The sequence below is a fragment of the Cryptococcus neoformans genome, assembly GCF_000091045.1.
Source record: "Cryptococcus neoformans var. neoformans JEC21 chromosome 2 sequence".
In the NCBI taxonomy this organism is placed as follows: domain Eukaryota; kingdom Fungi; phylum Basidiomycota; class Tremellomycetes; order Tremellales; family Cryptococcaceae; genus Cryptococcus; species Cryptococcus deneoformans.
This window is the reverse complement of record NC_006684.1, coordinates 1,454,387-1,466,330: the sequence shown is the minus strand read 5'-3', so window position 1 is coordinate 1,466,330 and position 11,944 is coordinate 1,454,387. Positions and strand designations below refer to the sequence as shown.

General features: G+C 49.1%; 4 protein-coding genes across 6 annotated transcripts; 2 read left to right on the top strand and 2 right to left on the bottom strand.

The window, feature by feature from the left end:
- Positions 1-162: 162 nt before the first annotated feature.
- CNB05140 (ATPase, putative) lies at positions 163-3,222 on the top strand. The gene is made up of 5 exons (XM_569263.2): positions 163-836; positions 884-1,370; positions 1,419-2,719; positions 2,778-2,846; positions 2,908-3,222. The coding sequence occupies exons 1-5, from the start codon at positions 298-300 to the stop codon at positions 2,963-2,965; spliced, it is 2,454 nt and encodes an 817-aa protein (XP_569263.1). The 5' UTR covers positions 163-297; the 3' UTR covers positions 2,966-3,222.
- CNB05130 (cell division protein, putative) lies at positions 3,140-5,551 on the bottom strand. Its single transcript, XM_024656625.1, has 4 exons — positions 4,868-5,551; positions 4,710-4,813; positions 3,864-4,648; positions 3,140-3,804 (listed from the first exon to the last, which is right to left on the bottom strand). Exons 1-3 carry the CDS (start codon positions 5,467-5,469, stop codon positions 4,590-4,592), a joined length of 765 nt encoding a protein of 254 aa, XP_024512302.1. The 5' UTR covers positions 5,470-5,551; the 3' UTR covers positions 3,140-3,804; positions 3,864-4,589.
- A 1,547-nt stretch (positions 5,552-7,098) lies between these two features.
- CNB05120 (conserved hypothetical protein) lies at positions 7,099-9,968 on the top strand. 2 transcript variants are annotated; one of them, XM_024656624.1, is made up of 8 exons: positions 7,099-7,851; positions 7,910-8,216; positions 8,269-8,568; positions 8,626-8,776; positions 8,831-8,936; positions 8,998-9,277; positions 9,358-9,707; positions 9,768-9,968. In XM_024656624.1, the coding sequence occupies exons 1-8, from the start codon at positions 7,670-7,672 to the stop codon at positions 9,880-9,882; spliced, it is 1,791 nt and encodes a 596-aa protein (XP_024512301.1). In that variant the 5' UTR covers positions 7,099-7,669; the 3' UTR covers positions 9,883-9,968. The 2 variants fall into 2 exon arrangements, with proteins under 2 accessions (XP_024512301.1, XP_024514245.1); XM_024658880.1 differs by lacking the exons at positions 7,099-7,851; positions 7,910-8,216; positions 8,269-8,568 and having other exon boundaries at positions 8,595-8,776.
- CNB05110 (RNA binding protein, putative) lies at positions 9,294-11,807 on the bottom strand. 2 transcript variants are annotated; one of them, XM_569259.2, is made up of 8 exons: positions 11,553-11,807; positions 11,435-11,461; positions 11,324-11,370; positions 11,161-11,273; positions 10,873-11,105; positions 10,622-10,816; positions 10,214-10,566; positions 9,294-10,152 (listed from the first exon to the last, which is right to left on the bottom strand). In XM_569259.2, the coding sequence occupies exons 1-8, from the start codon at positions 11,658-11,660 to the stop codon at positions 10,134-10,136; spliced, it is 1,095 nt and encodes a 364-aa protein (XP_569259.1). In that variant the 5' UTR covers positions 11,661-11,807; the 3' UTR covers positions 9,294-10,133. The 2 variants fall into 2 exon arrangements, with proteins under 2 accessions (XP_569259.1, XP_569260.1); XM_569260.2 differs by having other exon boundaries at positions 10,228-10,566.
- Between the last annotated feature and the right edge of the window lie 137 nt (positions 11,808-11,944).

Sequence of the window (11,944 nt, the reverse complement as noted above, 5' to 3'; positions counted from 1 at the left end):
GCGAGGCCGTGACGTGGAAGATTCTAGTCTCGGTCATCACCGTTCTATATTACCGAATGGCCGCTACAGTGGTTGGTGATTTACCCCCCGTGTGGCAGATTGTGGGCAGATCGGTGACCGGCCGGCAAGATTAGCTCAACTGTTTAATAGTACGAGTAGTACAACGGAGTAGCCAGATTCCGGAACACGCCGCGTAATTCTTCGACGAACGACGACGGAAGTTGCGAGTCTGATCTCATCTTTCTTTCCATACCTATTTCTCCCTTCTTTTTTCCTTCCTCACTCCAGTCAGCACAAATGGCATTAAGAGCAATAAGCTTACGCCGCTTACCACGGTACAGCGCCGTCGCGCGCCCTTTCTTTTTGAGAACATACGCCACTCCCGGCTCGCCCAAGCCATCTCGGAATCCGCCACCACCACCAGGACTCGAGTCGGTCTTCGGAGGTTCAGCAGGAAAGCAAGGCACTACAGTTGCTCCTAAGCCTCCCGGAGTTGGTCCACCCTCTGGACCCTCACTACCCAAGAAACCTGACGTCGGTCTTCCAGGTTTGGAAGGTGAAGAAAACCGCCCAGAAGACCAGAAAGAACAGGATGAGCCTCGGAGGCCCAAGCTTAGCGAACAGTTGGGCGGGAAGGCTGGTAAAAGAGTAACAACTGGTGGAGGCGGCGGAGGTGGAGGAAATGGTGGCGGCGCTGGTGGACCTGGAGGGCAACCCGGTGGTTTTGGTGGTATGACACCTAACCAGTTGTTGCTCTTGGCTGTCAGCACATATGCGTTGTGGAGTATGACTGCTCCGGATGATGTAAGGACCAAGGAGATTACATGGCAGGAATTGTGAGTATTTCCAGTTTTCATAAGATACGCGAGCTCAGTTTCGTTAGCCGCAACTCTTTGCTCGCCCGTGGTCTCGTTTCTTCGCTCGAAGTCGTTAACCGAAACAAAGTTCGGGTTCATCTGCACAACCCTCTTTCCGGTCAGCCTCAACAGACCAACCCCACTGGGTCCGGAAGTCTTCCCTCACCGTCTCATGGCCCGGCCCCTTACCAATTCACCATCGGTTCACTTGAAGCCTTTGAAAACCTTCTTATCGCTTCTCAAGACGAACTCGGTATCCCTCCTGCCGAGCGTGTCCCTGTCTCTTATCGAGAAGAAATCTCCACATTCCAGACCATCATGCACTTTGCACCAACTTTGTTGATTGCCGGTTTGTTGCTTTGGATGGCTAGAAGAGGAGGGTCAGCCATGGGTGGTGGTGGACCCGGTGGCGGTATTTTTGGTGTTGGGAAAAGTCGAGCAAAGATGTTCAACAAAGACGAGCAGGTTGCTGTGAGATTCAAGGATGTGGCGGGTATGGATGAGGCCAAGGAGGTGAGTTAATCAATCAATTTCAAGCGGACTGTACCTGACTTTCCGCAGGAAATCATGGAATTCGTCAAATTCCTCAAGGAGCCTCTAAAATACGAGAAGCTTGGTGCTAAAATTCCTCGAGGTGCCATCCTCTCTGGTCCCCCCGGTACCGGTAAGACCCTTCTCGCCAAGGCTACCGCTGGTGAAGCTGGTGTGCCTTTCCTTTCCGTCTCTGGTTCCGAGTTCGTCGAAATGTTTGTCGGTGTCGGTCCCTCCCGAGTCCGTGACTTGTTCGCAAACGCCAAGAAGAATGCCCCATGTATCATCTTCGTTGATGAAATCGACGCCATCGGCAAGTCCCGTGGCAAGGGTGGCAACTTCGGTGGTAACGATGAGCGTGAATCCACTTTGAACCAGCTTTTGGTCGAAATGGACGGTTTCGGTACCAACGAGCATGTCGTCGTTTTGGCCGGTACTAACAGACCTGATGTTCTTGATTCTGCCTTAATGCGTCCTGGCCGATTCGACCGACATATTGCCATTGACCGACCTGACATTGGAGGCCGTCGACAGATCTTTGCTGTCCACCTCAAACCCATTACTCTCGCTCCCGAGCTTACCATCGACCGCATCGCCGAGAAGCTTGCCCTCCTTACTCCTGGGTTCTCTGGTGCGGACATTGCCAATGTCTGTAATGAAGCTGCTCTACGTGCCGCTCGACACGGCGGTGAGGTCGTTACTGAAGCCGATTTTGACGGAGCCATCGAGCGTGTCATTGCTGGTCTCGAGCGAAAGTCCCGTGTGTTGGGCAAGGATGAGAAGAAGACTGTCGCGTACCACGAAGCTGGTCATGCCGTCTGCGGTTGGTTCCTTGAACATGCCGATCCTTTGCTCAAGGTTTCTATCATCCCCCGTGGCGTCGGTGCCTTGGGTTACGCTCAGTACCTTCCCAAGGAGCGATTTCTTTTCTCTACAGAACAACTTCTTGATAGGATGTCCATGACCCTTGGTGGACGTGTCGCTGAAGAGATCTTCTTCGGTCGTATCACTACTGGTGCACAGGACGATCTCCAAAAGATTACCAAGATGGCTTTCGAAGTCTGTGCTAATTATGGTATGGACCCTGCGATTGGACCGATTTCTTATGGAGGCCGTGACCAGCAAGGGGAAGGATTCCAGAAGCCGTTCTCAGAGGCTACCGCTGAGGCTTTGGACAAGGCTGTGAAGAAGATGGTGATTCAGGCGCATGACAGGACGACTAGGCTTTTGACAGAGCATAAGGAGGATGTGGAGAAAGTTGCAAAGTTGCTATTGGTGAAGGAGGTTATCACTAGGGAGGATATGAGGTTGACCTTGGGTCCTAGGCCTTTGTAAGTTCAAATGTCCACATTCAATCTTTACCGAGATGTGAGCTGATGGGCATTTTAGCGCGAACAAGGACGAGATGGATGATTTGATAGAGCGGGAATTGGATCAAAAGAAGCAGGAAAAGGAAGTGTACGTCATTCCAACGCTCATGGATAAGACAAGATCCGCTAATCTGCAGCACTTACCATAGGCAAGAACCCGATGGTCCTGTCCCCCAATTAGCTTTCAAACCCATCAAGGTGGATTAGAATGGATTCTTAACATTTTATTCTCTTGGAGCAAACGACAGATCCACCTCTCATCTTGACCTCAGTCCTATTCTACGTTTGTCACTTTCGTTTAATCTTCATTCCATTCCATACCCCACCATATCGTATCATTAGCAATATCGGATGATAAAAATCGCATGGATACTGTGTACTGAATAGCCAAAATTGCGGACCGATCGATGTGCCCACATTACATATTACATATTCCCCTACGAAAAGATGTCCCTTGAGCCAGCGTTAAATAATACAGGCAACAAAAAGAGTTGTATAACCTTCGTTCCGTCCGTCGATGGCTGACGAATGGCGTTTGCATCTCATTGACGGATCGTAGTGTAACACACACGGATCGGGACAATTTCACAATTTGACATGTAAAAAGTTTGCGCAGTATTTAGCCCGTTTCAAATATAAAAGTTAAGACCTGACTTAGTTAGCTAAGATTGGCCTTGGTCTTAAGTTGCGACGCGTATTTTTAAATTGAAACTAGGTTCGACACGACAAGAAATTGTAAGACAGTACTAGTCCGCTATCTGGATCACGAGGATATCTCTTTCTGGTCTTAAATTCCAAATGGTTGTCTTAGAAGACGTGAAACAGCCATTTTCGTTCGGCACACCTCGAATGAGAATCGTCCATCTGTCACGATATTATGCAAGAGTTGCACTCTCCGGCGCCTACAACCGGGCAACGGGTTTTCCATTCCACCTTTTAGTTGTCCCCGGCGTAACCAACAAACAAAATTTCATCTTAGACAGCTGCAACTTACCGCTCGACTCTTGCAAAACCAACAATATACCCTTCGGCTTGTCTCTTCCTTTCTTTTCGCCTGGTCAGCATCCTCCTCCTCTTCCCCAACACTTGGTCAGTGTTCACTTACCTCTGGTCCGACAGCCCCGCCCCGTCACGAGTTGGCGACATGACATCTTTCCGAGAGAGATGATGAGTAAGCAGGAGGAACGAATGGTACATAAGAAAGTAGCCTTTCGTAGTTCCATAATTCCCCAGAAAATCAATATTGTTGTCTTTTCTCACTACCTTGCCTCCGAGCATTCTTCCTTTTAAAATCGCTTCAGTCAACCCTTAGCCCAGCTCCTGCTCCTTCAGGCCCTGGCTATTCCTTCCTCTAAGTCCAGCCTCTGTTCCGTAAGCCTAGCAATTCCTCCGTCCGACTCTGCTAGGCGTGAATCCTTCACCTTCATTCGCCGAGTTCTACACCATCCGAGTTGAGCGCCGGGCAGCTACGCTGACTAACGTGACGCCCGTGACACGTCGGTGACAGGAGGGTGCACCTCATTGAAATGCATGATTATATTTCCGTTCTCGTGGTTGCTATGAAGCATGCTAAGGCAACGATGGAATAAGTCCGCCCATGCCTCCATAGCAAGCCTGAAGTGCCGCCTGAGGATCATCAAGATATCGTCGGCGCACATTGCAAACCTTTCCTTCCGATCGGGATTCAAGCTCTCCACGATTTTGGACAAAAAGCATGCGCGAAAGTCACAGCTAGGGAGCCAACAGGACGGATGTTTCCTCCAAGAATCCGGAGATCAACTGCCACAGGCATACAGGCCTCAGTCGCATAGACTGTTCCGATGGTCTTCAGTTACCTCAGAGCAGGATCGCCCTTGAATCCTAGACAGACCCAGTAGGCTTCACTTGATTCTAGCGCGATAGTGGTTAACTCACCTTTCGCAAACCGATAATTGAGGGTATAACTACTTACCACTTCGGGATTCCTTTGGCTTTTCAACTACCACTTTGCCAAACCATCGGTCTAGTTCAAGCTTTCTGAACTCGTCAAGATCAGGATGGGCGAAGAACTTCATCCTGTATGTGGCATGAGCGAATCATTGAACCCAGATACGAACTTCCGAAACTCACACGAGATTCCCGCCGGGCCAGACTTTTTTCCCCTTGACAACCTTGACTTCATCTTCCTTACTTGCCTGCTTCAAAACACCTCTGGCAAACACTGTAGCAGCAGCACACAGCTCCAAGCTTAACCCCACATCTCTCGTTCTCACGCCTGTCATGGGCGCCATCATGTCGCTCAAGACGGTATCGACCCCTCCTCCTGACTCTGGAGTGCCTACTAGAGATTGCAAAGTTTCTCTAACCGAAGAGGAAAGGAAATCACCTTGAAGAGTTTGCACAGCCGGGATAGGGTCCATAGGCAAGATATCAATCGCCCATACTCGAGGTTTGGACGTCGGTTTTTTATCAACGCCTAACAGATGGGCGGCTACCTGCGACCACCCGCCCGGTGCGGCACCCAGATCGACGACTGATTTAGTTTCTCTTGAAAGAATAGGATGAGACTTGGCAAGCGAAACGAGCTTGAAGGAAGAGCGAGAGCGGTATGACGGTTGGGAAGGAGAAGATGAAGTTCCGGTACGTTGACGAACGTAAGGATCGCGCGACTGACGAGTAAGCCAACGGTTGGAGGAGGAAGAGGACTTGGATAGGATTGCCGAGAGGCGCATTTCGCCCCAAGTGACTGTCTCTTTAATGATGCCGGCTGATGCGAATATGTAATCTCACAATATTGCAGAAAGAAAGAATCTCCGACATTTACTAGACCCGCCCGTCACGGAGCGTGGTCGTGGCTTTTGTTGGAAAAATAGAAGAGGAGGAGGTAAATAAGGATCAACCGAAAGTCACGGACCCCGCCGCCTCACAATCTTCCCCGTCACCACCATGCATGTTATTGAGGACTTTCCGACTCCTGTCCGTTGGTGCCGAACGACGGGTCCTTGGTCGCGAACTTGTGCAGCAGCCGCTCTCAGTACGAAATAATATTGTAGTGCTTCAGCACAGTCTAGAGAACAAAGCGTCCACAAATTCAGGATGAGTAATTTACAAAGATTAGTACCTGCTTTTCTCGCAGTGACCGCTGGTGAGTATTTCAGCCAGGATCATCGAATCCCGCGCCCGCCTTGAGTTTTTATACCATCCTTTGGCCACCCTATCTCATAACTGACCTTTCATTGTTTGCAGGCATCGCTACCGGCTACTACGTCGTTGCTCCCGAATATGCCCCAGGAGGTGCCGGTGCAGAGGTCATACCACCTGAGCAGCGCAAGGACACTCCGGTGTAAGTCGTTATTGTCTACATTTTTTTCTTGGTGTCGGGGATTGTTGTCGAAAGCCGGTTTGCGCTGTCGATGAACGTGTTGCGCATAGTAAGGTCCCGACACTCCGTATATCCCTCAGTCTGTCACAAATGACAGTCAATGCGTCGAGCGGCGTTAAATAGATGTGCTAGCATCACGTCCTGTCGTCTCAACATGGATTTGAAACAGCGTTCCTAGAAGGAGGGGAGGTCGATATCGTCGCAAATAACGAATGCTGACGATTTTATCTGGCCGCATCTTTGATGGGTGGAAATTTGTAGACCACCTATATCTTCCAGTTCAGTTTTTGACAAAGTTAGCCCACCGATGACTGCGAATGTCGGACAAAAGGACCTTTTTGGTACGTGAAAGAGTCAAATGTTCAATATCGTCTGCACTGTCGACTGACTAAACTTGTTCTTTGTATACGCAGAAGACAAAGCGGTATCGACTGATTCGTTCGGTACCCTTTCCGGCGGAGCATCGGAAACCAAATAACTACAGGCATTGAACTAGTATAATCAGTGAGCAAGAGGCAGGAAAGCCAAGTGGTGGTGATCTGTGGACCAACAGCGATAAATGGATGTCATTTGGGTTTAATCAGGCTGGAAATATTAATTGATAGAAGGCCTATTGCGTTAAGAATTCTGAATTGGAAAGAGAGATTGTGCGGACAGAGGACAGAGAGGTTGGAGGCGTCTTCTCCGATCAATCTGTGGACCATGGCTTTTCGAATGTCTATTTTCGGCCTTCGGCATGTTGTATTTTATCTTGGCAATTATACACCCTTGCATCTGTCTGCATCTTTATTTGGTCAAAGATATGTAAGCTGTGGTCCATGCATCGGTGTGTGGAATTTCAGGAATGTGGTGAACCAGGACTGCGGGATGTCCTTATCGCCCTGAAAAGACAATAGACGACTTGAACGCGAAATGGCCCTTGATTAAACGCGTCGACGCCACTCTTGGTCATTTTGTAATTTTGCGTTAACCCATCCCACGAATCCTTCCCTTCCCCACTCCCCTTTCATCTTCTCGAAATCCGCCGCCTTCGAGCGGTTCCAGTGTATAAGGCCATCAGCCAGCGCATACCGCATAATCCCATTGCCCTATGTCAGACGACGGCCAGCTTTGGACATTACGTCGTTGTCTTCCATCGGAAGTAATCTGAAATTACAACAACTCTGAATGTACCGGGAAAAAAGCACTAAATCAGTATGACCAGCAAATGTTCTTTTTGTCCTCGGATCAACACCCTAAAATACGGGGTAATCATACAAGGTACCGCGCATATGTCTATTACGGGCTATGGCAGTACAGTAAGACAGAATGCTTGGCCATGCCTACTCTCCCAAAAAGAAGAGGATAAGCATGAGTCCTTTGTTGGATACTTACCTTCTTTGGATACTTAACTTCGTTGGAAGCCGGATCTTTTGGTTGGCGAACCAACTCCAAGCACTGAATAGCTGAAGACACATAGTAGAACGATCGTCATTAGGTCATAGGACATTCAGCGGTCCCATTACGTTTCAATCATCGGTCCACTCGGTACACCATTAACGCTCTCGACGATGCTGAAGCAACTATCATTTCAGTCTCCTAGAACAATAGAGATTATTCCATTAGCGTTAGTCGTATTGGTTGTTTGGTTGTTCCGTGTGTTTGTGTACAAGCCCTTCACATCGCCACTAAAGAATGTGCCATGCCCACCAGGGGGGACCAGTTCCCAAGGCCATATAGCGGAGATCATGAAGTGAGTACGACGATCTTGGTCATTCATAACGCTCCCAGCTTACGCGATACCATATCAGCCTACAAGGTACTGAAGTTAATCAGTGGATCAAAACCTACGGTTCAACATTCATGGTCCGTGGTCCATTTGGCGTGCACCATCGTATCTTCACTGTCGACCCTCGTGCTCTCAGCCATATACTCCAGCATACCAACATCTATACCAAGTCTGATCTGCTTCGAGGCCTTGTCCGACGATACATGAAGGAAGGCCTCATCGTTGCCGAAGGTGAGAGACATAAAGCGCAGAGGAAGGTGTCGCAGAAGCTGTTTTCCATGGGGGGACTGAAGTCAATGGGCCAGGTTGTACAAGATAAATCTAATCAAGTAAGCTATTGGCTATGCTGGTTATTTCAAAGGTACTGATCAGACATCGTAGCTACGAGATATCCTTCTTAACCTTTGCACCAACCCGACCGCCAGCAACCCTTATTCTCCAGTTAACCGTACTCTCCCTCCCGGCAGCCGCGAAGTCGACGTCTACTCTACTGCTTCGCGATGTACTTTCGATCTCATTGGGTCCATTGGCGTTGACCATCAGTTTGATTCTATCGGCGATTGGGAAGGCTCCGGGGGAAAGCTGTTCCACAAATATGAGCGAATGCAGCTTCTCTGTCCAGGCACGACGGGCTTCCGGATGCTGCTGAGTTTGGCATGGCCCTTGATCGATAAGATTTGGGTGAATAATATCTTTCCATTGGTACGTTTCAAGTGTAAATGCTAATGGGTATGGTAGCCAAGTGAGAACACTAAAAGAGTGAACGACGCCATGGGTTCTCTAGAGAAGTTTGCAAAGGAAAAAATGATTGAACGCCAGCAAGAACTTTTGACCATAGACAGCAAGAAAGGCGATGTTCCCGATAGGAGAGACTTATTGACCCTTATGCGTAAGTATCCTCTTATTGAATTTCATTAGCTGGACTGACTGAAACACTTCGTAGTCCGTCACAATATGACTCGAAAGATTAGCCCCGCAGACAAGCTTCGAGACCATGAAATTTCCGGTCAGCTGTCTACATTTATGTTCGCTGGGTATGAGACTACTGCGTGAGTAGGCCATATAACCTGCGTTACGAAATACGACTAACACTCGGAGATTGATAATCAGTGGCACTATCTCTTTCGGCCTATACGACCTCGCCCGTCATCCAGATATCCAATCTCGCCTTCGCGCAGAGATCCTCGAGTGCGGTGATAACCTCCCATTCAATCAGATTGACGAGCTTCCCTATCTCGATGCTGTCGTAAAGGAAATTATGAGGATCAATCCTTCTCTTCCAGGAACTGTCAGGCAGGCTCAGAAGGATGATATTATTCCTCTGGCGGAGCCGGTCATTTTGACAAATGGAAAGGTTGTGACGGATATACATATCAGAAAAGGACAGCTTGTTGGTTCCTTCCTGTTCTTCATTCAATCCTTGTTTCATTCTTGAAAGGTTCAGTTACTAAATCTCCAAATTACTAATAGGTCCATGTTCCGATTGAACATCTGCATACTTCCGAACACATCTGGGGTCCGACCGCCAAAGAATTTAATCCCTCCCGTTTCCTTTCAACCACACAACCTTCTGCCTTTAGCGGCCGACCGACCTTGGCTTCCAATCCTGCTGCGACATCCTCGGCCAGACGAGATGCCGTACCAAACTACGTCCCAGAAGGTCCAGGCATCTGGCCAAATTTTATGACTTTCATCGATGGCCCGAGGAGATGCATAGGATACAAGCTGGCGGTGATGGAGATCAAGACGGTCATCTTTACTTTACTGCGGGAGTTTGAAATTGAGTTGATGGAAGGGCAGCATATTTTCAGATGGAACATGTCAGTAATTTTTCTTCCCAGATCGAGATATAAGGAGAAGATGACTGATTTTCTTTTTAGGATGAGTAACCGACCATTTGTGGCCAATACTTTGCGGAGCAAGGGCTCGCGATTGCCTTTACACTTCAAGTTGTACAAAGGGGAGCAACAACACGAAAAGACTGGAGGTTCGTAAAAGAAGTTATCTCAATGTGAATTAGATTAGCCTAGATGTATGTGAGAAAGTGCAGCAAATGTTGCGAAGTACAAGGGGGAAGTATATGCATTTATACCCTTCATCCTTGGCAACGTATCTTCTTACTTTCTTCTCTTTTTTGAGATCTGAGGAAGCCATATTACGGGCATATTGGAACGTTATTTGAGGTGATGATACAAAGAATAATGTTTAGGTGCAATCGTGGAGAAAGGAAGCGACAACGATATCGTTTACCAACCGCCACTAGGCCTGTGAAAGATAGGAACGTCAGTTTCGACACAGATTGATGGGAGCCTACTTTCCCGCTCACCCGGAGGCATCTACCTTTTCAATGTTCTCAGCAGTGAGAGCGTCAGGCTGGCTCTCCTCAGTGGCAGCAGCAGCTTCTTGCTCAATGGGCTTCATTACCTTGGCGACCTTGGCAGTAATGTTTCTACCCTCGACCAAAGTACCATCAACCTTCTGGACAGCCTCCTCTCGCTGGCTAGGGTCCTCAAGGTCAACGAAACCGAAGCCCTTGGAAGAGACTCTCCTGTCATTGCCTCGCCTGAAGGTCCTGACGGCGACCTTGGCCTTCTTGACCTGAATGGAAAGGTTGTTGAAAATGGAGGTAAGAGCGGCGTCATCGACAGAGAAGGGGAGATTGGCAACAAAGATGGTGGCCTATGTCTCATGTTAGTCTTCTGTCCCGCGGCTTCTTGCGATGAAGAGCACGTACCTCGGAGTCCTCTTCGGATATCTGCAGCTTCTTCACTCGGGGCTTCCTGGGTTGCCTGGGCTTGGCAGCCTTGTTCTCCTGAGAAGCCTCACCAGCCTCGTCACTACCCTCCGCATCAATCCTAGCCTTGGAGGCATCTTCCTCGTCCTCGTGAGCTTCGTCATCACCCTCTCCGGGCTGACGTCGCTTGGGCTTCTACATGGCATCGTCAACAAGCATATCGAAAATGCCACTAGAAGATTTAAACATACCCTGGCCCTAGACTTCTTGGCTTTAGGAGCCACCTCCTTGGCCTCACCCTCCTGTTGACCCTCAGCAGCCTGGGCCTCACCCTCGGTGGCACTAGCAACAGCAGTTTCAGCCTTCTTCTTGGCATCCCTCGCCTTTCTGGCCTCCTTGCGCTTCTCAATCCTAGCTTCACGGTCGGCAGCAGCCTCCTCTTCAGACTTGCCGTATTCGACAATCACAGGCCGGCCATTGAGTTCTAATGTACATAAATCAGAAGCTAAACACGATAGCGTCTGATGAGAAGAGCTCACCCTTGCCGTTAAGCTCGACAGCCTTCTTCGCGCTCTCGATGTCCTTGTAGGTGGCGAAGGCAAAGAAAGCATAGCCACGGTAGGTAGTCTTTTCGTGGATTGAAAGGATGGAACTAAAGGGATCAAGTCAGTCAAAGGAAGCGCGTTCATAAAGGTAGCTTACACCTCGCCAGCAGACTCAACAAACTCTCGGAGCTGGTCTTCGCTCGTCTATACGAAAGTCAACACGATATGGACATTATGGAATTGAAGAACAATGAAGGGAAAAACATACGCCTCGAGCGATCTTGCCAAAATAAACCTAAAAGTATAGTCAGCCATTTGCTCGAAATCCTTCTGCGCACGGAGCATCGGCCCTTGCTTATTTCTCCTGCTTCTACTAGATAGCCTACCTTGGCGTTGGGTTCAGCAGGAGCAGAAGGAGTCTGGGAGTCAGCAGCAGGCTGCTGGGTCTCGGGAGCAACCCCGTTGGTCGACACGTTCTCAGTAGGAGCAGACATGATCGGCGATGTGTTGAGAATATGCAAGTTGTTAACTCTCGATCCAGGTCGCTGTTGGGTATGGCAGAACACGGGGTTTGCTTGTGGCGTGGGTTGGCGTTGGGTGAGCAGACGTTTGTACTGTCTCTGGCTTTGAAGCTGTGGGTGAAGAAGGAAGAAGGAAGGAAAGAGAAGGAGAAGGAATGGGAAGGAAGATGACGAGGTGCGTGGACGCGGTCGACCGGTGCCCTGCGTACGGCCATCGCCGCCTGCTCTTACGGTATTTTCGGCGTTTGCCTGTGGCA

What these genes read in the sequence shown, in the direction of transcription:
- CNB05120 (XM_024656624.1), top strand. Translation starts at nt 7,670, where the DNA reads ATGCTGAAGCAACTATCATTTCAGTCTCCTAGAACAATAGAGATTATT. An exon ending in TACAAGATAAATCTAATCAA is followed by an intron (nt 8,217 to 8,268) that starts GTAAGCTATTGG and finishes CAGACATCGTAG; the next exon opens with CTACGAGATATCCTTCTTAA. An exon ending in GCTGGGTATGAGACTACTGC is followed by an intron (nt 8,937 to 8,997) that starts GTGAGTAGGCCA and finishes ATTGATAATCAG; the next exon opens with TGGCACTATCTCTTTCGGCC.
- CNB05110 (XM_569259.2), bottom strand. Translation starts at nt 11,660, where the DNA reads ATGTCTGCTCCTACTGAGAACGTGTCGACCAACGGGGTTGCTCCCGAG. An exon ending in CTGCTGAACCCAACGCCAAG is followed by an intron (nt 11,462 to 11,552) that starts GTAGGCTATCTA and finishes CTATACTTTTAG; the next exon opens with GTTTATTTTGGCAAGATCGC. An exon ending in TGTCGAGCTTAACGGCAAGG is followed by an intron (nt 11,106 to 11,160) that starts GTGAGCTCTTCT and finishes TATGTACATTAG; the next exon opens with AACTCAATGGCCGGCCTGTG.
- CNB05140 (XM_569263.2), top strand. Translation starts at nt 298, where the DNA reads ATGGCATTAAGAGCAATAAGCTTACGCCGCTTACCACGGTACAGCGCC. An exon ending in ACCTTGGGTCCTAGGCCTTT is followed by an intron (nt 2,720 to 2,777) that starts GTAAGTTCAAAT and finishes TGGGCATTTTAG; the next exon opens with CGCGAACAAGGACGAGATGG. An exon ending in AAGAAGCAGGAAAAGGAAGT is followed by an intron (nt 2,847 to 2,907) that starts GTACGTCATTCC and finishes CACTTACCATAG; the next exon opens with GCAAGAACCCGATGGTCCTG.
- CNB05130 (XM_024656625.1), bottom strand. Translation starts at nt 5,469, where the DNA reads ATGCGCCTCTCGGCAATCCTATCCAAGTCCTCTTCCTCCTCCAACCGT. An exon ending in TGGCCCGGCGGGAATCTCGT is followed by an intron (nt 4,814 to 4,867) that starts GTGAGTTTCGGA and finishes TGCCACATACAG; the next exon opens with GATGAAGTTCTTCGCCCATC. An exon ending in GCCAAAGGAATCCCGAAGTG is followed by an intron (nt 4,649 to 4,709) that starts GTAAGTAGTTAT and finishes CTATCGCGCTAG; the next exon opens with AATCAAGTGAAGCCTACTGG.